The sequence below is a fragment of the Furipterus horrens genome, unplaced genomic scaffold (assembly GCF_987537825.1).
Source record: "Furipterus horrens unplaced genomic scaffold, mFurHor1.1.pri manual_scaffold_5, whole genome shotgun sequence".
Classification (NCBI taxonomy): domain Eukaryota; kingdom Metazoa; phylum Chordata; class Mammalia; order Chiroptera; family Furipteridae; genus Furipterus; species Furipterus horrens.
This window is the reverse complement of record NW_028327175.1, coordinates 136,633,433-136,657,836: the sequence shown is the minus strand read 5'-3', so window position 1 is coordinate 136,657,836 and position 24,404 is coordinate 136,633,433. Positions and strand designations below refer to the sequence as shown.

The 24,404-nt window shown below is 37.6% G+C and overlaps 1 protein-coding gene across 1 annotated transcript in view; it reads left to right on the top strand.

Annotated features, from left to right (window-relative positions):
- Positions 1 to 24,256, top strand: part of CC2D2B (coiled-coil and C2 domain containing 2B) — a 99,299-nt gene extending 75,043 nt beyond the window's left edge. Inside the window, exons 28-37 of the mRNA XM_090277924.1 lie at positions 445 to 543; positions 3,187 to 3,369; positions 3,534 to 3,731; positions 5,408 to 5,497; positions 8,228 to 8,341; positions 10,297 to 10,431; positions 10,827 to 10,949; positions 19,157 to 19,215; positions 21,327 to 21,504; positions 23,287 to 24,256. Coding sequence (XP_090134050.1) covers positions 445 to 543; positions 3,187 to 3,369; positions 3,534 to 3,731; positions 5,408 to 5,497; positions 8,228 to 8,341; positions 10,297 to 10,431; positions 10,827 to 10,949; positions 19,157 to 19,215; positions 21,327 to 21,504; positions 23,287 to 23,475 — 1,368 coding nt within the window. The 3' untranslated portion in view covers positions 23,476 to 24,256. The remainder of the gene's footprint in view (positions 1 to 444; positions 544 to 3,186; positions 3,370 to 3,533; positions 3,732 to 5,407; positions 5,498 to 8,227; positions 8,342 to 10,296; positions 10,432 to 10,826; positions 10,950 to 19,156; positions 19,216 to 21,326; positions 21,505 to 23,286) is intronic.
- The last annotated feature ends 148 nt before the right edge of the window (positions 24,257 to 24,404 follow it).

The window sequence follows — 24,404 nt, the reverse complement described above, 5'->3', positions numbered from 1 at the left end:
CTTATGGAAAACAAACAAACAAACTTTTTAGCCAACCCAATATATCCAAGGATCCATGAGCATTATGGCCTTCTGCATAAAGGAAAGAAAGAGCACCACACTGGCCAACAGGGTTTCCCAGCGCCCCAGCAAGAGCCTTTTTCTACATTCTTTAGTGTATTCTTCACTGTATTTTTAAATTTTGCTGCACTGAGCATATCTACTACAGTAAAAGTATTACATTAAAGATGTAAGTATGTCATAAACTCCACAACTGGTCATTATTTTGCTTTAAATAATCAATTATGTTTTTAAGAAGTTAAAAACTGAGAAAAAAAGATATTTTCTATTTACCCTTTGGTTTCATTTTTAAAAAGAATGATTTCTTATACTTATCTATAAGTTTGTGAAATTACTCATCACATGATATAAAATAAATAATAGAAAAATTATTTATTTTAACAGGATCACTGTTTCAGAAACTACAGTAGTCATTCATATATAAGAAAAAATTGGCTTGGATTCATTGTCTTCCCTTTCTCTGCTCTTCTGCAACAATCTGAGGTAACAGAAAATGATTCTTTACTGATTATTCTAAGTTTTTACCTCTGGCTAATAGAAACCTTTACTGATATCTCTGAATTAGATTCTGTGATTGGCAGGTTGTTAAGTTGGTTTAAAGTGATGTCATATTTGAGAGCCATTGGGGTGTTGGGAGTGTGTGAAGGTTTTAGCTGTCTCTAGAACAGAAAACTCAAAATTTATTTCCTAAAACTTTAAAGGATATATTGATAAAGACTGAGACAGCTAGCCTTAGGTCTTTAAGCAACATTTATATTTGCATATACTTTTTATAGGACCAGATTTACAAATATTCTGAGTAATGATGTTGCTTTGTAAGCATGGGTTTCAGGAGCTTCCGCTCCTCAACATTGTTTATTATTAATGGTGAAACTGATGATTAGTACTTGTCTGTGTTATACTCCCTGAGGGCTCTGCTATTGGGTTATGCAGCAAGAATATGCCTATGTGGCCAGCAAAATATAAAAATTCTGGCCTAGATTCCATTTTGAGCTCTGCTCCTCCTTACAGAGCTATACCAGATACAGAATATTCAGAAATGAATTTTCTACCTCAGTGGAGTTCATTGTCTATAGAAAAAACCCTCACATTTGAGTACAACCTGATACTGAAGTGCTTTAATAGAGGCATGAGATAGGTACAATGATACAGTAAGGAGTACCTGACCCTTCCTGGTCTGGAGGGGGAAGAAAGGGGTTGTTCAGAGGGGCTGGGGTGTGTAAGAGGGGAATGAGGAGGAGAATGAAAGATTGAGGAAGTATTTACAGAGGAGATAACTTCTGAATAAGTCCTAGAAATGAGTTGGTCAAGCAAACAAGGGCATTTGACTCCGAGGGATTTATGTGTACATTAGTTAATAATGTATTTGGTCGTATGCCACAGAAAACCTAATGCAGCTGATGTGAGGGGTCTGTTTATTTTACTTAAAAAGAAGTCTAGATGCCAATGCAGCACTCAAGAATATCTTCAAGAATACAAGCTACTTTTGTGTTTCTGTTCCACTGTCCTTGTCATGTGGCTTCCATCTTCATAATTGCAAATTGTTCACTGCACCTTCAGCCTCATATTCATGTTGCATGTCATGTCATGTCAGGGTGAAGCATGCCGTGGCAGTGCCTGTATCAGAAAAACAGACACCTCACCAGAAAATTCCAGCAGACTTCTTATATTGTGTTTATGTAACTTAACCACTACATAGCTTTCATGTTGCCACCTAAAATTGTTGGTGAGAAAAGAGAATAGAATGGATATTAGGGAGGAGAGTAGAAATGTCTGCATAACATGGAATCACAGAATGTCATGAGGGAGGATGTTGCAAATATAAGTGCTGCAAATAAACAGCAATAGGGATTTAAGTGGATTGAGCGTCGGCCTGCGAGCTAAGTGTCGCTGGTTCGATCTTCCAGTCAGGGTACATCAGAGAAGGAAAACTCTGACTCCAAAAAACCTCCGCTGCCTTGCGGCATACCTCTTCAGGGGAAAGGCTAAGGGAGTAAACCCCGACAGAAAATCCGGAGCCGGAGTCCCTAAGGCGGTTTGACGTTGTAGTCAACACCGGCAACTCCTGCGGCGCACCTGAACCCAAGCTGTATCGACTCCGTCTTTCCCTTGGACCCTTCAGCTGCGAAGAGGGGGGGGGTCTGCTGCATGGGCAACAGCAGACCCTCCATATTACCCTGCCCAGGCTCTGTAGCTTCAGCGTCATCGCAAGATGTCGATTCAACACGGGAGGAGACAGATACCGTGTCACTCCCGAGTCGGACTGCACAGCCATTCTCGGTGGTGCAGATAGACTCTTAAGAAGCTACACCATCGTCTCTCGAGACGGACGGCTGCCGACGACGAGGGATTTAAGTTGTTAGAAGGAACAGGACTTCCTATATTTGTAAATCCCTGCAGATACTTCTCAGACTCAGCAAGACTCTAGTATAGAGAGGTAGTCCAGAATGTGAGCTTCAAAGATGGACAAACCTGGGTTCTAATCCTGGCTCCTCTGCTCATCAACTGCGTTTTGATCTTGCCCAAGTGACTTAAATTCTCTGAGCATCGGTTTCCTTATCTACAAAATGGAAAGAAGAGCAGTACCTACCTCACCAAATGATGTGATCTATATCAAGCACTTGGCACAGTGCCTTGCACATACTTAGTGCTCAAGTAACTATTAGCTATGATTATTAGTTATTATGATTATAAATTAGCTCCCCCCTATACACACATACACACACAGGATTCTTCATCCTGTGGACCTGTGGGTTGTCCTTCCTAGTATTGCAGTTTTTCTTCTTTCTAGACCCAATGAAAAATTGCGATATTGTCTTTTAGCATTTTCTGTATGCCCAAATTAGACTTTGAGTTTTTAGGCCTTTGGTGCAATAACTTCCTCATTTTATCCCTTTCTTACTCCTACCCTTCTTGCACAGTACATCTTAGACAGGGACGCAGGGTGACAAGGGTGCCTGTGAACAGATCACTATGGAGAAGCTGATCATCCTCATGCAAGTACATCCAGCACGTACCCAGGCAAGCTTGTTTCCTCCGGTGGAGAAGACTGAGCTGGACTACGCTATACTTGATTGATGTTTGTTTTCATTGTGCAGAATTGATTATATTGATATATTCTTTCAGATTAATGGAACATTCCAAGTAAATATTCCACCCATTTTGCTTGGCTATACTTGGAGTAAGACTTGCACATCTCCTAAAGAAGATTATAATGGGCAGAATTTAAAAGAATGTACCTTTTTAAATATTTTTGCTACCATTGAACCTCAAATATCATATGTCACTTGTAATCCAGAACTAGACAAGGTATGTTTTACATTGAATTATTTTTATACATACAATCAAAGAAGTGTACAGTATTTTAAAAACCAATAACAATAATTTCAAAGCTGGTGAAACAGCATTACTTTTGATAACTTCCTGTGGGAACAATATGGGACAATGTTGAAATATTTTAAACTTGATTTTAGTTTTCAGATCAAATAGACCTTTTGGACAGAGCACTGATTTTTAAAAAAAATTGTAAAGCAGAATTTCCCAACCGAAGAATCATAACTACTGTTTTTAATGATGACGGGAAACAAATCTTAGTAACAAGATATATCAGGGCATTAAATCCACCTCAACAACTCCTGGATGTATTTCTTCATGATTCTAATGCAACACTTGTAAGTTATATTTACTTTTGGAAGCTTTATTAAGATATAATTCACATACCATATAGTTAACCCATCTAAAGTTTACAGGTCAATGATTTTTAGTATCCTCACAAAATTGTGCAACCATTTCCATTTCTATCACTCCAAATTTACATTTTTAACTTGTTTATTTTTTAATGTTAATTTTGAGTATAAGTTTCGCACTAAAATGGTTTTGCCTTCAAAGACAGTTTCCTGAGAGAACAATCATCTGTGTTGCAGGGTGTCCTCCTGAGCCCCAAATGAGAGATCTTTTTGATCCCCTTTATTTCTACCCACGTGGACTAGAGGGTCACTGTTGCTACACCAATTCATGTGCCCATACTGGCTTCACAGCTTTTCTATCAAACTTTGAAAAATGATGCAAAGATTTCTTTGACTTCCAGGCAAAATAAAAAGTTATGTACCTAAAGGGATTGTGTCCATCTAAGGATTACTTCTCACAGGATTGCTCCTCATTGTATGTGGGAATGCGGAAAATTCTGTTATAATTTTCTATGTAAACTGCCAACATAACACTTCACACCCAGCCTTATGTGACTTTATGCCTATCTGTTTGCAAGCTGACAAAAGAGACATATACTCAAATTTTAATTTCATATAAAATGAAGATTTATTCATTACAGACTCAAAAGAGGATATAGCTTCTTCCACTTTGAGAAAGGAAAATATGAAATCAGAAGTAAATATGTATCCCCTTTAAGAAGAAAGTAAGCTTTGATTAAAGGGCAACTATGAAAAATCACTCATACCTTCTATTTATTCAGGTTTGATTGAGTTAATTGGATCTCCTCAGAGTATTTATTTGCCCATTATTAAGCTCCTTTAACTGGACTCTTTAAGCTAAAATCAAAATTCCTAATTTAGTTTGTCTTTTGCTATACTCTTCTTTTCCATCCTAGTTTCTTCCTGCCTGTGTTTCCTGACACCCAAAATTCAAGGAGATAACAGTGCTTGTAGATTTATTTCAAAGAAAATATTTTTGTTTTTTAGAACTATAAATTCTACCTCCTTTGCTTTTCAAGGACTATGAACCGTAACAGTGAAGGAGGTCATAATAGCTCATAAATGGTGGCTATTGTAAATTAATGAAAATATTAGTGAACTTCTGTGTTAACTTATTATTTATTCCTATCCCTTTCTCCTTTCCTACTTTAGCCTGAATTCTTGTTTCCAGTCCTAGAGGGGGAACAACGGTATAATTTCTATTGTTTGAGAAGGTATATTATACCACTATCATCCTGCAGCAGCAGCTCATAACAGCTTATATTAATAAAAATAATTCCAATTTTGAAGCTAAAAGCAAATCAAACTTATGCTATTCTTCAACATCTCTTTTCAAGTTTAACAGTTATATTTTAAAATATATATGTAATGTGCCATGTTTAAAATTTAGTAATTTATTACAGTGAAATGTAATGGTTAACAGGCACACTCTGGAATGAGGCTAACTTAGACTTATTCTTAGAGGCCGTATATATTTCATTAGCTGTGTGATGCTGGGCAAGCTAAGCTTGTTGCCTCTTCTGTAAAACAAAAATAACAGTAGACTTCATAGGATTCTCTAAATGTAATAATAACGCATTTAAAGCATTGTGATGAGCATCTAGTATACACTCAATAAATCTTGCTTAATATTTTTCTAGGACCTCATTGCTCATTTTGTATCTTTGATTCCTGTTATGCCTGATACACTGGATGAAAATGATGGTTTTGATATATGGATAACATCAGAGGTAACAAATTGCATTTTATAATTAAAATTTATAATATTTCTAATTTGCTTTTCTTTTAAAGAAACCTGTTTTTTGTATTTATTGATAAGAGAGAGCGAGAGAGAGAGAGAGAAATATCAACTTGTTGTTCCACTTATTTATGCATTCATTGGTTGCTTCTTGTATGTGCCTGACTGGAGAATGAACTCACAACCTTGGTGTATCAGGACAATGCTCTAACCAACTGACCTACCTGGCCAGGGCCTCAAAGAAACCTGTTTTTAAAATATGTAGTACTTTGCCTTATGAAATGTGAAAGCATTTGATAAATTAATAAATCATTTTCAGTTCTATTAATAGTCCATAAAAATAATTCTGAAAGATCAGAAATCTTAATGTTATAAGATCCAATAGGGATTTCAGTACAATATTATAACAGTCTCCAGAGAGACATGTGGCTTGTCACTAGGGAGCTGGTCAGACCCTGAAATACAGGGCAAATGCCACCACGTCCCAGGTTGCCCAGTATCGCCACATCTGAATGAAGAGCTTGTATAGCACACGGATTACAGTTCTCTTTAGATTGGTTGCCAACTAAAATACAGGTACCATGCAATATTTGGGACATATTTATACTAAAATATTTGTTTATCTGAAATTCAGATTTAATGGGGCATTCAATTTCTCCCCCAAATCTGGCAACCTTAATTAGAGCACTTCTTCCATTCCACCTTACATAATATTTAATTGCTTATATATTGACCCAGCAACCATACTCAACGTATACATCCCAAGATTAATCTCCTCGAATTAACAGGAAGTTTTGATTCTTACTTATATTTATATTTATCACTTATACACTGCTTTAAATTTTGCAATCATTCTGTAAATGTTTTTAATTGGAAAATATTAGTATGATGGGAGCCTAAGAGAGAGATGCTTTCCATCTGGAACTGATGATACCAGAACTTATTTAGAATGTTTTGAGTGGAATTGGATTTAGGGAGCACAGGGTTAACTCATAGGTACTAGTGATTTAGTGATTCAAATCTGATAGAACTTAAGGAGATGTCATAAACTCTAGACCTTCTGAGACTCTTCAAACTAATCAATGTATTTAGGGGTATTATGATCCTGAGAACATTGAAAGACAGCCTCTAACATAACTAAAATACAACCATTCAGGTAAACACACACACCCCCAACTCCAAACACTACCCATAATCTAGAGGTTACTGCAGGCATGAGATTCTTCTTGGCATATGTCTTCCCACTGACATGAACTCTTTGGCCACAGGATGCCCATGTGTATGACTAATTAGATTGTAACAAGACATGAGTTATTTTCTCCTACCTAATATATAGTCTTCGGAGCCACACCTTGGTTCAAATCTTACTTCAACCACTTCACAGTTCTCTGTGACCTAAGATAAGCTATTTAGCTTCTTTGGACCTTAATTTCCTCACATATGTCATATAAGAGTTTTGAAAGGCTAACATATACAAAGCATCTGGAACTCAGTGTATTAGTTACCTACTTTCTCCATTTCCTCCTCTTATGAAATTCAGGCAGGGAACCTCCTTGGCCTGACATTGAGGACTTCTCGTGCTCTGGCCTTCAGTCTTCTGTTCACACTTTTCTTTCGGATGAGCTATATTACCATCCTCCCTAGCCCCCATCCCTCACCATTCCATTCAGCTAGTGTGTACTGATGTGGCTGTATCAGTAGTGAAAATGTTTAAATGCTTTCATACTGATTGGTAAATAGTCACTTCTAAGACCTCCTGAGCTCCCTGCTCCTACTCTCCCTGGTCAGCACAGCCCTTTCTCTAGGACTGTAATGAACTAGAAAGCACATGTCCTATGTAAATGGTATAGATGCTACTCGGCAGCAACAGATAATTGTCATGAAAATATTTGGGCCAATATGTGTTTTGATTTTTTTCAAGAGAAGCCATAAATCCAGTTTTATCATGAGATCTCCCCATTTTAAAAAATATTCTGGTACCAAACAGAATACACCTATAGATTAGAACTAGAACTAGGTCATGACCACCAGTATGCCACCTCCACTGTGTTTTACCTCCTGCTACAACTGCTACAACTGCTTTACTAGGCACCATTTACAGGGACAAAAGTAGGTTTACAATTGTGAATATGCAAAACAATTTATTCTTCTATTATTATTTATTAATTATTGTATTATTTATTTGTATTGCAACTGTAAACCTATCTTTGCTCACCCCTGTATTTGATTACATGCAACCCAGCTGTTCTATTCTTTGAGTTGATGAAGTTTCAACCTTCTTTCCCAATTGGGTTCTAACTATGATCTCTCTCTCTCTCTCTCTCTCTCTCTCTCTCAGATGAAAGCACTGTATTGGCACCATTGGCCAAAGGATCCCTTCCTCCAAAAAACACTATTATTTCCTATCAGATGAGGTTCCTTAAAATACCAATCCATATGCCCCTGTTTGCCCAGGGCAGTTTACTGTTTGTCTACACAAAAAGGCCCCATTTTGGATGATAAATTATTTGGTCACTTACACAGTATCCACATTAACTGTCCAACAGTAAAGGTAACCCCTCTGTTCCAAGTTAAGGTTCTCTCCTCCTAATGCCCTAGTGTTTTATCAGGCAAATGGTGCCAGAGCTTTTTTTAATACTAGTATCCTAGTATTAACTGCATTACTGAGCTTTATCTCCCCTATCTTTGTGTTGTTGTCCTTGTTGCTTTTGTTTTGCTTTAGCGCTGCATCAGCTTGGCTGTTGGAAATAAGGAGGAGCATGCCATACTTCTTTGCAATTTCTTTTTGTATTTCGGAAAGAGAGCTTTGGTCCTCCTGGGAACCTCAATGTTAGAAGTAAGTGCTGGAGTTTTAATATTTAAATAGTGTAAACAAAAATAATCAACTATCAGCTGCAAGTTTAAAAGATTTCAACCCAAGTTTCCATCTTTTCACAAGTTAGTTAAGGAATTTTGTGGGCAAACAATTATTTGGTTAAGAGGATAATAATGGTTCATCAAAAGTTCTACAATGTAAAGAATGACTTGCTTTTGCTTTTCTTCTCTAAAATAGTACTAATGTAGAGTTACTATGAATATTAAATCACACAGTAAGTATTTAGCACTGAGAAGAGCACTTGGTTCATGGTAAATACTCAGTAATGGTGTTGGTGGTAACATAGTAATAGTTATAGTAGTAATTGTAGTGGTTGTTAACCACTATTGCCGTTATCATCTTTTTATGTTTCTAACACTGTATTTTAAGATCCTTGAGAAAAACTTCACATTCTCCATTGCTCAATTTTCACTTGCACAATAAATCGGCCAGAAATTCATGTTTACCTTCCTGAAATTTTTACAACTTAATTATATACTCCTGTATTTATACCTCCAGAAAACTGTCTTCTTTCAAACTTTTCTGTTTCAACCTAAATATCTTGATCAGTGTTATAATTTCCAATTTTGTTTTATGTGTTTTTTTTTTGTTTTGTTTTGTTTTTTTCATATTTCCTTGACATAGCTTATTTCTGTGTCACAAACTTGTCAGTTAAAAAAAAGCCCATGGTTAATTTCTCCACATGATCCCCTGCGGTAGTTTTAAGTGCCGCTAGATGGCAGCAAACAGTGAACAGTATTTCAACAAACATTTGCTTTTAGACCTGTGAGTCCTATAGTATCATAGGTGTGTTAGATCTCAGTTTTGTGACTGGGGTAAGGTCTCCTCTTTACTGTAAAGGAGATGAACATAAAGATAAAAAAAAAGGATTTGGAATAAGGGAAACCAGGCTACACAGTACAGTGTTAAGAACATGGGTTTGGGGGTTGGTCAGTAAGGTTTTTAAAAATGAACAATGCCATTGACTAACTGTATGATCTCACTCTTTTTTTTTTTAACTTATTTTTAATTGTATTTTTTTCATTACCATTTATTCCCCTTATGTCCCCTCCCTCCACCACGTAACCACCAGCCTCCATAGCTGCCAGCCTTCTCTCTATTTCTCTGAGCTTCAGCTATCTCCTCCAAAAACAGGAATAATGCCTTTTACTGTTACCCTAGACAAGCTCCTTAACCTCTGAATTTTTATCTAAAAAATTAACGTAATAATCATCCCTACCTCACAGAATTTAGAGTGAATCAAAGCAGGAAAATTAGTGTGAATGCTGGGTAGAGTACCTGATGTACATAAATAATAAATGGGAAATAGTCATTATTGTTACCTGAAATTTTTATTTTTGCTAAGAAAGTTTTGCACTTCAAAAAGTATATGCAGATAAATATCATAACATAATGACTTTTATTCCTCAGATGGTTTCCTGATCTTGTTCTCAAAATTAATTTAATGGCTTTTTAATTTCACTTGGCTTTTCCAGAGCCTAAGGCCAGTTTCTAGTCCCTAATCTGTGTGGTGCTCACCCATCTCCTGAGTATATTCTATTCAAAGCAGGGCTGGTCTACATAGCACCATACTTTGAATTATACAACAGTGCCCCTACCTCAAAACACTTACTTCTAGCTGTTGGGAAATTGTCATAATATGCTGATTTTGTTAGAACAGCATATCTTATTGCCATGAGGGAACACCTGCAGGACCACACATCGCAGCACTGGCTCAAGAATTCCCTCCCTGGAATCCTCATGCCAGCCTGGACCTAAAGATTTCTGAGCTCCAGCTTTTTTTTTTCCTTTCTACAAAATTTTAAAGGCCCCAGAAAAGGCTTTTAGAAATCAAAGCTATCACATGCTTACATTGTAATTTTCACATTAAAAAATGTGTTAAGTACCCACCTCAAATGACTTTAACTCTTCCTCAGGGGCATGCGGCTTATGTATTAACTCGGGAAGCTGATGAATGTTTGCTTTGGAATCCATTAACTGGACAATGTCATAAGCAGTTTGACCCATTTTGTCCTTTACAAAGTGTAGACTGTTTGTTTGATGATGGAAATGTAAGTATATTGGGGGAGAAAAATCTTTGAACTATCTCCTCAAAAGTCAAGTCAGTGATCCTTCACCCTGGCTATACCTTAAAATCAAGTGAGGAATTTTGAAGAAACTATAAAAGTTCAGTTGGAATCCCTGGGGTGTGGGGCCAGGGAAATCTTTTATCCCTAAAGCTCCTCACCCCAAGGTGATTCTGTAGTGCTTCCAAGGTTGAGACTCAATGAGCAGTCTAATGACCATGTAAGCCTGGAATGTCTTTTATCTCCTACTTCAGAACCCCCACCCCTGGCTTCTGCCACTTCATTGGGTAGTAGGCCTGTAATATTTTGCTTCATCTTAACTAGCTATGGGCTTTGGTCTCCCATAGGCCTGTACTGATTTTATGTTAATGTTTTAATAGGTCTGGTTTAATATTCAACAAAATAATACACCAATGGCTGTACATTTTGACTATTCAAAGGAAAGTTTCTGGAAACAGTTGCTTCCAAAAAATTTTCAAGGGACACAAGCACAAAGCATACAGGTAAATCATACTTTTCCAGCTGTGTCAATGTGAAAGTTACCCTTGCTTCTAATCTTTAATAAGTTTTGACAGCTCTTGTTATGTTTATATAACTGATTGCTTATTGAATTATTTGGCAATATTAATAAAACCTAGTTTTATCTGCCATCCATCCTGAGTTTGGGCTGGTCACAAAAGAAGATGGGGGAGAAAAGCCACAGACTCACTGCCTGGGGCTAGAAGGCCAAGCAAAGAACAGACCTGAGATTAGGCAACAACTCAACCACCAGATGGCCCAGCCACTGGATCTGTGACATACTCAGTATTGCTTTGTACTTGGTATCCCAAATTCCATTTCAGCAGCTGTTTCTGGATTGAGGACCATGGTATGGAAGGCTGGAGGCAATGGCAAAATCCCAAAACTAAAAGCTATGAGCTTAGAGGGAAAGAGGGAAGAGATGAGAAAAAGAGAAAAGAACAATAGAAAAATAGGCAGGAGACTATTCATAGAAGCAGAAACTCTAATGTTCAACGTCATTCATAATCAGGGAAATACAATTTAAAACAATGAAACAGTATTTCACATGCAAAATATTGGCAAAAATATTTTTAAGTGTGATCATACCAAGTGTTGGCAAAGAGGCAGAGAAATGGTGGGAGTATAAATTGCTATAAACACTTTGAAAAGAAATATGATGATATCTGTAAAGTTGATGATGCTCAAACCTTTATTTCTCCAATCCAACTTCTAAGTATATGAATATACCCTATAGGAACTTGTGCTGGGAGACGAATACAACAATGTTCATTACAGAATTGCTTGAAACAGAAAAACATTGGAAGCAATTCATCAACCAGAAAATCAATACATGAGTTGTGAAGTATTCATAGTGTGAAAACTTCTGTATAGCAGTAAAAAAACAAAAAAGGATGAACCAATTTATAGTAGTTCTCAACTAGACCATGCATTCATTACATCAGAATCTCTGAGGGTAGAACCCACACATCAGTATTATATAAAGCTCCCCAGGTGATTCCAAATGCAGACAATGTCGAAGTTGTCAAAGGACACATATAATACAAAACCATTTACATGAAGTTTGAAAACTGTATGGTGTTTATGTATATATAGACGTGTAGTGATAGTATAAAAGCATTTACAGGAAAGATAAATACCAAATGTAGGTTAAAGGTTACCTTTGGGGAATAAAATAATGGAATGAGATTAGAAAGAGGTATACAGAGTACTTCAAGTCTACATGTACTGTTCTACTTCTTTTTAAATATCTAAATCAAATATGAAAGTATACAAAGATTAGATAGAGCTAGGTAGTAATGTTGGGTGGATGTTTATTACATTATTCTCTATGCTTGTCTGTATATTTGAGGCAGCTTACAGTATCATGAAGAATGCATGGTGGTTTGGGTGGAAAGGTCAAACAGTACTAAAGGATATAAAGTAAAGAGTTTCTCTTCTCTTCCACATTTTTTCCCACTCTCTAAGAAATAACCACTGTGCATCCTTCTAAACATGCTCCATGCAGCTGCAAGCATATATTTATATGCTTTGTATATATGTATATTATATGTATTTCCTGTCTGTAAAGTTATTTTAAAGAGGGGAAATGTGCTTATCTCTCTTGAGCAAACCACACTTACAGCACCCACAGGCCATATCTTGCTTTTGCCATCCCAAAGTTGTGAGCGAAGCATTGCTGTCTTCTAGGGAGGGAATGATTATATTTAGAAATGAGGCTTTTTTGTTTACTATTAATCATTCTATTATTCATTCAGATAATGTTTATTGAGTGCCTGCTATGAGCCAGTGCTATGTTAGGTATAGGTACCACAAGGAAAAATTCATGTCTCAGTATTCTTGGGACTTGTGTTCTAGAGAAGAAACCGCAGGAAACAGGCATTTGCAGTACAGAGTGATAAGTGCTATCAGAGAAGAAATGAATGTGCTTTGAGGGGCACACAGCAAGAGGACCTGGCCTAGAATAAAATCGGAAAGGAGAATGGTTCCAGCAGAAAGCAGGAACAGGGGGCATAAAAGACCAGCAGTAGCAAAGAGATGTCTATCAAGGAGCTGAAAGGCCAGCTTTGCTGCTGCCAGGGAGTGAGCAGAAATTAGCTCAGGGGTGACCAGAATCCTGATAGGGATTCAGGCCTTTATCCTCAGGGCAATCAGCAACTAACATCACCAATGCAAGGGCAGCCATGATTTTAAAAAAATGTGTTTTTAAGAGCCACTTTGGCTGAGGGTGGGATATAAATCTTGCTAAGTTGAATCTATGAATATAAGCTCATAGTTGCCTTTGACTTGTATCCCTACTGATTATTTTCCAATAGGTTAATGAATGACCCTTGATCTTCTGCCTTGCCACACACACCACAATAACCACCATCTATAATGAACAATTTTTTATTATCACCATCAAGAATACAAATTTAAGTGTGCATAATGAGAATGTGGGTATTTAGAGATGAGTTAACAGGGAAATCCTCTTGAAGATTTTTATTTTTATTTTTAATAGTTTATTTTTTATTGTATTTTTTCATTACCATTTATCCCCCTTATACCCTCTTCACCTCTACCAACCTCCCTCCCCCTGCCCACAATCACTACACCATTGTTTGTGTCCATGAGTTCGTTCTCTTTTTCACTCAGTCCCCACAGCGTTGTCAGCCTGCTCTCTGAGTCTGCCTCTATGCTGCTTGTTAGTTCAGTTTGTTCATTAGATTCCACATAAGAGTGAAATCATATGGTAGTTGTCTTTCTCTCATTGGCTTATTTAATTTAGCATAATGTTCTCCAGGCCCATCCATGGTATTGCAAAATTTTCTACTTTTTTTACTGCTGAGTAATACTCCACTGTGTAGATGTACCATAGCTGTTTTATCTACTGATGGACACTTGGGCTGCTTCCAACTCTTGGCTATTATAAATAACACTGCACTAAACATAGGGGTGCGTATATTCTTTCAAATTAGTGTTTCAGGTTTCTTTTGATAAATTCCCAGAAGTAGAATCGCTGGGTCAAAAAGCAGTTTCACTTTTAATTTTTTGAGTTAACTCCATACTCCTTTCCACAGTGGCTGCACCAATCTACATTCCCACCAACAATAATACACAAGCGTTCCCCTTTCTCCACATCCTTGACTGCACTTGTTTATTGATTTTTTTAAATGTATTTTATTGATTATATTGTTACAATAGTTACAATTTTCTCCCCTTTACTCCCCTCCACCCAGCATCTCCCTCCCTCAGCAATCCCCCCCCCCCAAGTCCATACCCCTGGTTCGTAATGATTTATTGATGATAGCCATTCTGATAGGTGTGAGGTAATATCTCATTGTGGTTTTAATTTGCATTTCTCTGATGATTGTGACAATGAACATCTTTTCATATGTCTATTGGCCATCTGTATGTCCTCTTTGGAGAACTGTCTATTCAGGTCCTTTGCCCATTTTTAAATTGGATTGTTGGGTTTTTGGTATTGGGTTATAATTTTTATGAATTTTGGATATTAATTCCTTATCAGATGTATCATTGGTGAATATGTTCTCCCATCCAGTGGGTTGTCTTTTCATTTTGTTGATGGTTTCTCTCTTACTGTGAACATTTTTTTTAGCTTCATGTAATCCTGTTTATTTTTTCTTATGTTTCCCTTGCTAGAAGAAATTTATCAGAAAAAAATATTATCACAAGCAATGTCTGAGATTTTGCTGCCTATGTTTTCTTCTAGGATTTTTTATGATTTTGAGTCCCACATTTAAGTCTTTAACCCATTTTAAATTTATTCTTGCCTGTGGCATAAGAAGGGGGTGTAGTTCCTTTTTCTGCACGTATCTGTCCAATCTTCCTAACAGCATTTATTGAATAAACTATCTATATCCCATTGTATGTTTTTGCCTCCTCTGTCAAATAATAATTGACTATAAAGGTGTGGGTTTATTTCTGGGCTCTCTGTTCTGGTCCATTGATCTATGTGACTATCTTTATGCCAGTTCCATGCTGTTTTGATTCTGTGGCCTTATAGTATAGTTTGATATTAGGTAGTGTGATTTTTCAAATTTTGTTTCTTTCTCAAGATCAGTGTTGCTATTCATGACCTTTTGTGGTTCCATATACATTTTTGGAATATTTGTTCTAGTTCTGTGAAATGCACCATTGGTATCTTTACATGAATTGTGTTGCATCTATAGATTGCTTTGGGAAGTATGCATATTTTAATGATGTTAAGTCTTTCTATCCCTGAACATGGTATATGATTTCATGTATTTGTATCTTCTTCAATTTCTTTCTTCAGTGTCTTATAATTTTCTGAGTACAGGTCTTTTACATTCTTGGTTAAATATATTCCTAGGTATTTTATTCTTTTTGAAGCAGTTGTGAATGAGATTGTTTTCTTAATTTCCCATTCTGTTAGCTCATTATTGGCATATAAAAATGCAACTGACTTCTGGATATTAATTTTGAATCCTCCTACTTCACTGAATTCATGTACCAGTTCTAGTCGTTTCTTGGTGGCATCTTTAGCATTTTCTATGTACAGTATCATATTATCTGCAAATTTTGGATGCCTTTTATTTCTTCTTCTTGTCTGGCTAGGACTTCTAGTACTATTTTGAATAAGAGGTGAAAGCAGACATCCCTGTCTTGTTCTCTATCTTAAGGGGAATACTTGCAGTGTTTGCCCACTGAGTATGATGCTGGCAGGGAGTTTGTCATATAAGGCCATTATTATTTTTAGGTATGTTCCCTCTATTCCAACTTTGCTGAGAGTTTTTATCATAAATGGGTGCTGGATTTTATCAAATGCTTTTTCATGATCATGTGGTTTTTATCCTTCATTTTGTTTATATGGTGTATCGTGTTTATTGATTTGCAAAAGTTTTACCAAGCTTGCATCCCTGGAATAAATCCCACTTGATCATGGTGTATTATCTTTTCATGTCTTGCTGTATTTGCTTTGCTAATATTTTGTTGAGGATTTTAGCATCTATGTTCATCAGGGATCTTGGCCTATAATTTTCTTCCTTGGTAGTATTTTTATCTGGTTTTGGAATTAGGATAATGCTGACCTCATAAAATGAGTTTGGGAACCTTCCCTCCCAAACTTGAATTTTTGGAATAGTTTGAGGAGAGGTGTTGGTTCTTTTCAGAATTTTAGTAAAATTCACCTGTGAAGCCAGTCAGTACAATGCTTTTGTTTGTTGGGAGTCTTTTTATTACTGCTTCAATTTTACTAGTTATAATCTGTCTATTTTAGAGTCTCTGAATCTTCCCTTTTTAGGAAGATTGTATGTTTCTAGAAATGTATCCATTTTGTTCCACTTGTCCAATTCATTGACATATACTTGTTTATAATATTTTCTTACAATTGTTTATATTCATTTGGTGTCAGTTGTTACTTCTCCTCTTTACCTTCTGATTTTACTTATTTGGGTTCTTTCTCTTTTTTCCTTGATGAGTCAAGTTAAAGGTTTGTCAATCCTGTTTATCTTTTCAAAGAACCAACTCTTGGATTCATTAATCTTTTTTATTTTTTTTAGACTCTATTTCATTTATTTCTACTCTGATCATTATTATTTCCTTCCTTCTGCTCACTTTGAGCTTTATGTGTTGTTCTTTTTTAAGTTTATTTAAGTGCAAAGTTAGATTGTTTATTTGAGCTTTTTCTAATTTTTTTGAGATAAGTCTATAATGCTATGAATTTCCTTCTTAGGACTGCTTTCCCCATGTCCCACAGATTTGGGGTTGTTGTGTTCCCATTTTCACTTGTTTCAAGGAACTTTTTTATTTCTTCTTTGATCTCACTGTTGACCCATTCATTTTTTAATAATATGTTATTCAGCTTCCATGTCTTTGTATATTTTTCAGTTTTCTTATTGTGATTGATTTCCGCTTTTCTAGCATTATGGTCAGAGGAGATACTTGATATGACTTCAACTTTCCTTAAATTTATTGAGACTTGTTTTGTGTCCTAACACGTGGTCTATCCTAGAAAATGTCCCATGTGCGCTTGAAAAGAATTGTATATTCTGCTGCTTTGGCATAAAATGCTCCATTTGATCTAGTGTATCATTTAAGGCTGCTGTCTCTTTGTTGATGTTCTGTCTGTAAGATCTATCCATTGAAGTGATGCGGTGTTAAACTCCCTACTATGACTATATTTCTGTCAGTCTCTTACTTTATATCCATCAATATTTTCTCTACAGATTCAGGGGATCCTGTCTTTGGCGCATAGATGTTTGCTATGGTTATATCTTCATGCTGGATTGTTCCCTTTATCATTATGTAGTGTTCTTTGTCTTTTACTATAGCCTTGGCTTTAAAGCCTCTTTTGTTGACTGTAAGTATTGCTACCTCAGCTTTGTTTTTTCCTTCCCATTTGCATGGCATATATTTTTTCCATCCTTTTACTTTTAGTCTGTGTGTGTCTTTCATTCTGAGGCAGCTCTCTTGAAGACAGCAAAAAATGGGTCTTGTTTTATCCATTCATCTACCCTATTTCCTTTGATTTGGGCATTTAAGCCATTTACATTTAAAGCAATTATTAATAGATATATATTTATTGCCATTTATTGCCTAGATTGGACAATTAGGAAAGAGGGAGGTAGGGTGGGGGAAGAGACATGGTTTGGATGGGCAGACAGTGGCTGGTGACAACAATCAGGGAATTCAGTCTATCCGTCCTGTCTGGAATAGTTGGTGCCCCTTGCAAGATGGTGCTGGATTTCATACTGTTTTTTTTTTCCAGTATCTTCCATCTCCTACTATGTTGTTTTGTGGGGAAACTTCCAGTCCTGACCCTATTTCCTAATCTAGTGGTTCTTCAAACATGACAGGCATCAGAACCACCTGGAGGGCTTGTTGAAACACGAATTGCTGGGCCTTAACCTCAGAGTTTCTGATTCAGTGGGTCTGAGGTGGGGGTGAAGGATCTGAATCTCTAACAAGTTTACAGGCCACACTTTGGGCACTACTGGTTTAGATCATCATCTGATGGACGGAGCCTTCTCAGACGACTCCTAAAGTTTTCTGGGATCTCCGTCGGCAGCCGTCCGTCTCGAGAGACGATGGTGTAGCTTCTTGAGTGTCTATCTGCACCGCCGAGAATGGTTGTGCAGTCCGACTCAGGAGTGACATGGTATCTGTCTCCTCCCATGTTGAATCGACATCTTACGATGACGCTGGAGTGTCCTCTCCAGTGAAGCTGAAGCTACAGAGCCTGGGCAGGGTGATATGGAGGGTCTGCTGTTGCCCATGCAGCAGACCCTTTCTGGGATCTAGAGGCCTAACAAGTGTTGCCCCCCTTTTAAATCACAACCCTCGTTCTACTCATGAGGGAGAAGCATCTGTTCCTGTCTCTCCATCTGCCTACATTTCTCAGCTCAGAAATACCCAAAGTAAAAACTGTAAATTCAGCCTCTCGCTCTCATCTGTGTCAGCCCTGCAGGGAGGAGAGGACTGGGTTTGGGGTGGTGGTGAACTTGAGAAATCCTCCCCTCCCAGCAAATTCTGCTGGTAGGGGGAACATGGTAGGACATTGCTCTCTGTTGGTGCGGTGCCGGAGCAAAGGCTTGTGGAAACGAGAGATTGAAATGGGCTCTGTGTGTGTGTCTGTGTGCGTGCATGAAAATGCAAAGACCTGGCTCCTGCCAGCTGAAAGAAACAAGTACTCAAAAGAATAAAGATGATAGACCATGTTAGAAGAGTAATAATAATAGTATGTGATGTTTATTGAGCAATATATGCCAGGTTTTATGTGTATTACTTTATTTTTAAATGTTCACAAAACTCCAGAAATGTGGTAACTGAGACTCAAGAGAGGTTAAGTAACTTCAACCAAGGTCACAGTTAATAAGTGGAAAAGACCTATACAGCTACCAATGATTATCAAGTAGAATCAAAAAGCATGTCAAATACTTGTTTGAATACATGAAGTGTTGGCAGCAGATTTGTCTTACTCGTGAAAAATATCTTTTGTAAATTCATTCCCTCTCCCATACTCTGGTGAAGCAGTTTTAAAATCAAAGATAACACTATTATCTATGTTTTACCTTTGTGCCTCTGTGATTCAGTGTTTGTTTTTTTTTTTTTTTTCCCACATGAGATGGGTTTGGGTTCCCCCTCATTATAGTTAGCACTTCAGGGGTGACTGTGATGTAAAAATGGTCTCCCTAGAACTTTTTCTAATTTTCAGTTGTCTGCATTTCAGCCTGAAGAAATAATTTATTCCGATACTAATAAAAGCATGGTGGATGATCTAAAGAACAGGTATGATCTATAAAATCACATTATGGTTACCATGTTTTCTCCCTAATCTGTCATTCAGCCACCTTTTAGTCCTAACTGGTTAAAAGTCCGAGTGCTCAACACTTTGAAAGGCCAAAACTCAAAATGTCAGAGTTTGAAGTAAGGAAAGCTTTATTGATCGAGAAAGTGCCAACTGAGATGATTGGAGCCCTAGCAGTTTCTCAAATCCATCTTTAGAAAGTACAGCGTTCAGGCTTCTTTTATGTCAAGGGAAAGTAAAATGGGAGGGGCAAGAGATGATTGATGATCGCAGGTATCTGGGTACCAGCAGGGGTCTGAGGAAGACCCCAGCTGATATGAGTCTAGTCCTGAGGTTCCTGCAAATATTTGATGAACAATCATTATTTTTGTACACATTTCCCTCATCTCCCCTGGAGAGGCTGTTTTTGTAAAAACTCAAAGCCTCAAGCAGAATTTCTCTAATGATTATAATGTCTATAAGCCAGAACACAGCAGGCTTGAACAAAGTGGAGTCAGAGAGCTGAGCATTTCACTCTGTTACACTCTAAACAGGTCTCTCAAAATACCTATTAGATTCAGCAACAGAAGCATGAAATGGAGATTTTAATAGTTAATTCTATTGAGTGATCTGTCTCTTGGCACACGCATCGAAAAGCAATTCCTCTGCTATCCTGAATGCTCCTTGAAATGACAAGCCAAGTTAAAAATGGTTGCCTCTGGAAAACATTGTGGGCTACAGTTGGGAGGTTTTCAACACAGACACCTGTTGAGCTTATAGTAATAATGCAGTAGTTAATACTGTACTTCTTAAAAGGACATGAAGGTAAATGGCCCACAACTTGGTAAAAACATCCAAGTTGGGTGGTAGAAATGTCAATACTGGATTCCTCATAGGCTCTCACCCTTCCTGCCGCCCCTCTCCTCCCCACACACAAGCACACCCTAAGGAGTTGTTCAGTCAACCCCAAAAGGGTCACAATCATTCCAGCAGGCCTTGTTCCTACTCCAGATGTGTCAGCAACTTCTAGATCTGACTGCCCCAGTGATTAATGCTGACATAGCAGGCTGGCATGTGAGCCACTACCAACTAATCAAAACAGAGCATGACAGAAATCATTTTGACATTCCCTTCTTTCACTAGCACATAACCTTCATCTCTTATTCCCCTCCTTCTTTTCCAGTTCTTAACAAAAAAAAAAAAAAATGCAGTTGGGAAATGGTTCCCAACTTATGGTTTTCATCAGAATTGCTTCCTAAACTATTTAAATATACAGGTGTCAGACCAGACCTGTTGAGTCAATATCTGGAGGTGAAACATTTTGATAAAGTCCTACAGGTGATTCTGATGCCTAGCTACTACTGAGACTCTCTGCCAACTCCAAGCTACTTGCTACACTATATACACAGCCAAGATGGACTCACAGCAGCTTCTTCTGTAGCACAAACTGATTCTGCACAGAGGACAGGCTTCCCAGGAGGGCTCCTTCAACCAGCCCACACTGTGCTCCACCTCTCTCCCTCCCTGGAATAGTTCATCACCAGACACTGTTTTGGGGGCTGGGTATAGAGGCAAAAGTTCCCACTCTTATGGAGTGCACATAGTTGTAGGGGAAACTGACCATCATACTTACCAGTCCAGTGCCTCATTTCCTCCCATCTCTGCTTACCGAGTTAACTGTTCTGATAAACCCATCCCTACTAACATTATCCCAAACCTGATATCTGAATTTTGTAAAGGTAATCTCTCAGAAATCCAGTGCCTTATGTCAGAGGAGGATCTTGGAGAATAGGAAAGTCAACCTAGTAATTAGGTGCTAGGTGTCAAATTACCCGATAGGTAGCAACCTACACACAGGTAACTGGAAAAGAGATGTGCCTTTGACGTCTAATTGCTGACTACCGCAGGAAGTGTCTTGCTTCCCCAAGCCAAACAAGAGCCTGCTTCTCCCAGACTTGATTAATGTGAATGATGGTATATATTTCTAGCCATAAAGGTCTGGTTTGCTTCTGAATCAAATATGTATCATTCTCATGCTTGAGTAAAAGTGGCAAAACTCTTTCCACATTTACTAAATGAGTTGTAATTTGTCATCAATATAATCTTATCATAGGATTGAAAGAACTCTGAAATGTAAAATTATGGAATGGCGATCTAAGCAGCCAACACGTTGGAATCGACAGTGTACTTTTATTTTGCGACAAATTCTTCCTAAGCTAGAACTTGGCACTGGAAACTTTGTTTCCTCTGAAGAAGAGAGTGAATTTGAAAGACTACTACAATTTTATTGGGTTTGTGTATGATTTAATGCATTAATGACATTTGTTTTATCTATGTTAGTAATTGCCATGTAATCGTAACCTTAAATACCCCTGAAATGCCTTTTATCTTGACCCTAGATGATAGATGTATTTATTTATAGGCTGAGAAGTTTAAAATGTAATGAACAGCTATTGCCATGATCACATTGCATGGCCTTTTCTTGGAATCAGTTTTATGTTTTATGATGTATAAACCACAAACTTTGGAAAGAAATGCCCAAAAGGAAACCACCTGCCACTGAGAAACTAAAACATCCTCTCTAGATGGCAGTCATAGAATGGAGGATTTCCTGTTGTTAGTTCTGGGCAAGAGAACTCCAGGCAAGTTTAATATTTTCTACGTGCAAATTACTTTCAAATTTATACATCGATCCTTGGCTTCGCACCTGACTTCTCTTATATATTTGCCAACACATTTGACAACATCTTGGATGATAAAAAGGCATATCAAGTCCATAACCAAATATGGTTGGCATTTGGTATATTGTTAGGATCATCCTTCTCTTCCTCTATCCTACTCCTCTTTTCTATGAACTGGTCCAGTGGGTTTTTGAAAGGCCCAGCCTCCCAAGAGTGAGTTTCCTTCTCCCTACCATGTTGAAGACTAGAAGGTGTCTCCTCTGAGAGAAGAAAGGAAGGAATTTGCTGGGAGTTGGTACTTAGATTGCCAGGGAGGGATCTGCAGTCACTATTCATTCATGAATAGGGAGGCAGTCGTTTTGCTATGCTTTATTTTTAACAGAATTAAGGGTAAACTGATTAGAAAAACATGGTTAAATATATGCCAAGGTTTAAAACTTGGAGTTCCTTTTTAAAATTATGTGAGTACTTAATAATGCACCATCATAAACCTGTACTAAATCCTGTAGCTAAGGTTCAAATCCTGGCTCGACCACTAACCACCTTAAACCAAGTTACCTAACTTCACTATACTTGCTACCCCATTCTGCAATATAAATAGGGATAAATAGTTACCTGTTTTGTGGCTGTGGTGGTGAGGATAAAATAAGGTAATATTTACCCTAGCACCCAGCAAGTGTTTAGCAAATGTTAACCATTATTTGTATTCTATGTGCCTGGCATTGTTCTAGACACTTGGGTTATGACAGTCAGCAGAACAGATACAATCTTTTGCTTTCACAGAGACTATGGGCTAGACAGACCAGAAAACATGTTATTGCAATATATTTTATTTCATAAGCTAAGGAAGGACAGTAGACTATGCAACCACATGAAAAGAGCATGTGAACAGATTTAAGGATTAGGGAAAGCCTCCTCAAGTGAACAATCTAAGGCCTGAGGGAAGTTTATGATTTGTCTTAGATGATTTTATATAGGTCTGTGTTCCATAACCCTTTATTTCTGTCTCACAGTTATCACTTAATAAATATAAACTGAATCAATGTTAAATAAATTCTTCCAAAAAGCTCACTGAAATCCCTCATTTATAAGACCAAGCAATGTCCTTGTTGACAGTTTACTATTCTAGAAAGGGTGCAAGTATGTGGAATGTTAAGTGTGCAGGCTTTGGCACCAGACAACCTGGCTCTGCTTCTCTGTAAAGTATTGTTGCTTGAGAATTAAATATGTATATGAAGGATTTAACACTGTTCCTAGAACATAGCAAGCAACCACAAAGTAACTATTATTATTTTATGACTACCATTTCTTTGAGGCTTCTGTCATCTTTTTGCATACAGTTACTTAACAATTGTTATGTAGGTTTACATGTTATTCTGTCTTTTGGTCCAGATTGCAGGATTTCCTATCCAGATGCCATACACCGATGTACAGTCAGTTATTGATGCTGTGCATCAAACTGGAATCCACTCCTCTGAATTTCCCCATACAGAATTTGCTCTTGCTGTATATGTTCACCCATACCCAAACAACATACTATCTGTGTGGATCTATTTGGCTTCCTTAACTCGACAAAAGTGAAAAAGAAGAAGAGAAAAGGAAAAGTTATACCATGGGCCTCCAGACCAGAAGCAACCAGAACTTTTCCAGTACTTTAGGATTTTGCTACCTATCCTCAAGTCCAGCCAAGTGTGAACCCACTTTTTGGTTCACTTATAGAATTGGGCACCATGGAAACCCACTCCCTGAGTCTCTGAAGATAAGTCTAGATGACCTCATCACCTCCTTGAAGAGGACTCTTTGGGAAATCTGGTGGCCTTGGGTTTTATTCTAGGAAAGAAGCAGTTCTGGCCGCTCCCTCCCTCTAAAGCCAGTGTTACGTGTTACTCAAATTGTGGGCCTCACACGACCTTCATCAAAATCACTTGGAGAGCACCATTGAAAATCCAGATTCCCACACTCCACTCAAAACCTACTAAGTCAGAACCTCTGGGAGTGGAGCTCTAGAACCTAGAGTATTTTAAACAAGCTCCCAGGTAATTCTGATGGTCTATTAAGAATGAGAACCCTGCCTTACAGAATGTTATAATTACTAAAGGGAGGCTGGTATGTTTGATGCTGGTCTGATGCAATCCCATGTAGAAGTTATGCAAACAGAAACCCTCAGATCATTGCCTTTTATAAGATAAAAGATGACTTCACTAATGAAGCATAATAGGAAAACCTGATATGTTGGGTTGAGGACTGAGATCAGCTTCTGGGAGCTTCCCAAAAGCTTTTATTCAGGATGCTATTGATGTGAAGTCTGTTCAACTTCAAGTATTTGTAAACAACTCCCAGGAAACTAATGTGCTTTCCTGATCCTGTGAAAAAGGGAGAAAATGGTTGTACTAAATCTTAGGACTCCTTTTTTTTTTTCTTAGTGAACAATTTCCCATTCATTCTGCTTCTATCACTTTCCTGCTGCTTTCCTTGCCCAGTGGTGCCCCAAGGAAGCCCATCTAGATCCT